This window comes from Nannochloropsis gaditana (assembly GCF_000240725.1).
Source record: "Nannochloropsis gaditana CCMP526 unplaced genomic scaffold scaffold601, whole genome shotgun sequence".
Classification (NCBI taxonomy): domain Eukaryota; class Eustigmatophyceae; order Eustigmatales; family Monodopsidaceae; genus Microchloropsis; species Microchloropsis gaditana.
The window spans coordinates 16,440-18,472 of NW_005803352.1; the positions used below are offsets into that span (position 1 = coordinate 16,440).

The window sequence follows — 2,033 nt, forward strand, 5'->3', positions numbered from 1 at the left end:
GAGGAGGAGGAGGAGGAGGAGGAGGAGGGGGGGGAAGAATAGGCAGGGCAGGTCGGTGGGGACAGGGGCATCGCGTGGTCCTCCCCTCTGTCCGCCTCCCCTTGGCTCAATTGGCTCATCGTCTCACAAGACGCGTCACAAGGCACGTCAGGCGTCCCTCCAAGGATCTCAGAGCTGCAGATGCTGCTTGAGGTGCGGGAAGATGAACTCTCCGGTTACAGATACATGATGGTCTGCAAAAGAGAAGAATGTGGTCGAGTAAGTATACACTCCCGATGAACAACACTGGAGCATTGCCCTCAATTCCTCTCTTCATATCACAAGACCGATTTGCCGCGGGCGGCGGGCGGGTCCGTATAATGTGCCCTCTGACCCCTCAAAAAGTTATCTTCCTATTTGTTGCTTTCCCATTTTCGCCGTCTGCTCGCGCCCGCTCCCCCACCCTCAATATTGAATGATTATGAGCTGTCGACTCGCGCTATTGCTTCCCTGCTTACCGCTTTGCTGAATGCAATGTTGAGGACGGGCCAGGGCTTGAGAGCAAGTATCGGTAGAACTCTCGAGTCACGCTCCAAAAACACGAGGAGACAAAGATAGGCCTGCTCCCCCTGCTCCTTGACTTTGCTCTGTTTGAAAGGATTTGGACATGAGTGAGTGGTAGACAGGGTATAGTCAAGTCAATGAGGGTGCTAGCGTCCCGACAACTTGCACGCCCTCATCCCCTCCCGCGCGTGCTCTTGACTTCTCTCTCGCCCCTCCTATGGAGTTGGATTTCTGCCGCAGCATCCTGCGCATGTCACACAAATGTTGCCAGCACGCGTCCATTGTATTTGCCAGGCCGTCCCCGGATGCGAAGCGCAAAGGAAAAAGGGAGGGTAGCCAATGTCAGACCGGGCTGAAGATGAGCATGGAGGGGAGGGGACGCGGCTCCCAGGGCCGTGAAAGATGGGGTGGTCATTATTTTCGCCATGGGGGACGCTTAAAGACTCGGAGCAAGGCGTGCATGGATGTGACTAATTTTGTATGTTAACCTTTCCATGAATGCACTACTTTGCCCTCGTTGGTGCTCAGTACGCCCCGCATGGCTCGTCTTTCCTACCTCAGCCAGTCCTGTCCTCATTATTCGTCATGCGAGATCCCTTTTTCCCTTTTCTTTTGTCCTCTTAGAGACATCAATTTCCCCTCATGTAATCCAGGTACTCTATTTAATGCAGCGTTCACGGTCGCTCCCTATTAAGCCGTCCTTCCGTCCCTCCCTCAGCCAGCTCCACCGCCCTCACAGCACTCCGGGGGGTCCTTCCGACCCGTCTCTTTCAGGCATCTATGCCTGGTTTGACATCCCCTACCATCATGACCACTTATCCCCACTTCCTCCCGATCCTAAGCACCATTTGGACGTATTTCTTTCATCCTCTGGCCCTTTCCCTCGCCGTCCACAGCCCGTCTTCCTCTTCGTTCACGGAGGCCTCTGGATGCGTGGAGACCGGCGACACCCCTACCGCCCCCACCTGTACAGCAACGTCGGCCTGGCTTGTGCTAGGGCTAATGTCGTCGGCGTGGTAATTTCGTATCGGCTCGCTCCTGCCGTGACCGTCATGGAGCAAGTCAGGGACGTGAGGAGGGCCTTGGAGTGGACGCACAAGGAGGTGGGGAGGTTCGGGGGAGATCCCGGGCGGATCTTCCTGGGTGGGGTGTCAGCAGGGGCACATCTGTGTGCGACGCTGTTGACGGAAGAAAGGAGTGAGATAAAGAATAAGGGTGTGCAAGGCTTTGTGGGTCTGTCCGGCGTCTACAACATTGAGAGGCTCTGGCGGTTGGGAGGAGGGGGGGGAGGGGAAGGAGAGGGAGAGAGAGGAGGAGAAGGAGGAGGGAGGGGGGGTTTGGGCCTCTCGTCCATGATGATCCCCATGATCTTCGGGGATGATGAGACAAATTGGCCCCGCGCGTCCCCTGTGCACGCGATACGGAGGGCGAGGAGGAGGAGGGAGGAGGGAGGAGAGGCGGGGAGCGGGGGGAGTTCAGCTGCCTTGGAG

The 2,033-nt window shown here is 57.0% G+C and overlaps 1 protein-coding gene across 1 annotated transcript; it reads left to right on the forward strand.

Moving 5' to 3' along the window:
• Positions 1–1,165: 1,165 nt before the first annotated feature.
• Positions 1,166–1,705, forward strand: NGA_2049500 (esterase; the record flags this gene model as incomplete). Its single annotated transcript, XM_005854163.1, has 1 exon — positions 1,166–1,705. A coding segment is annotated over one exon (540 nt), but the record flags the coding sequence as incomplete, so codon positions are not given.
• Positions 1,706–2,033: the final 328 nt, after the last annotated feature.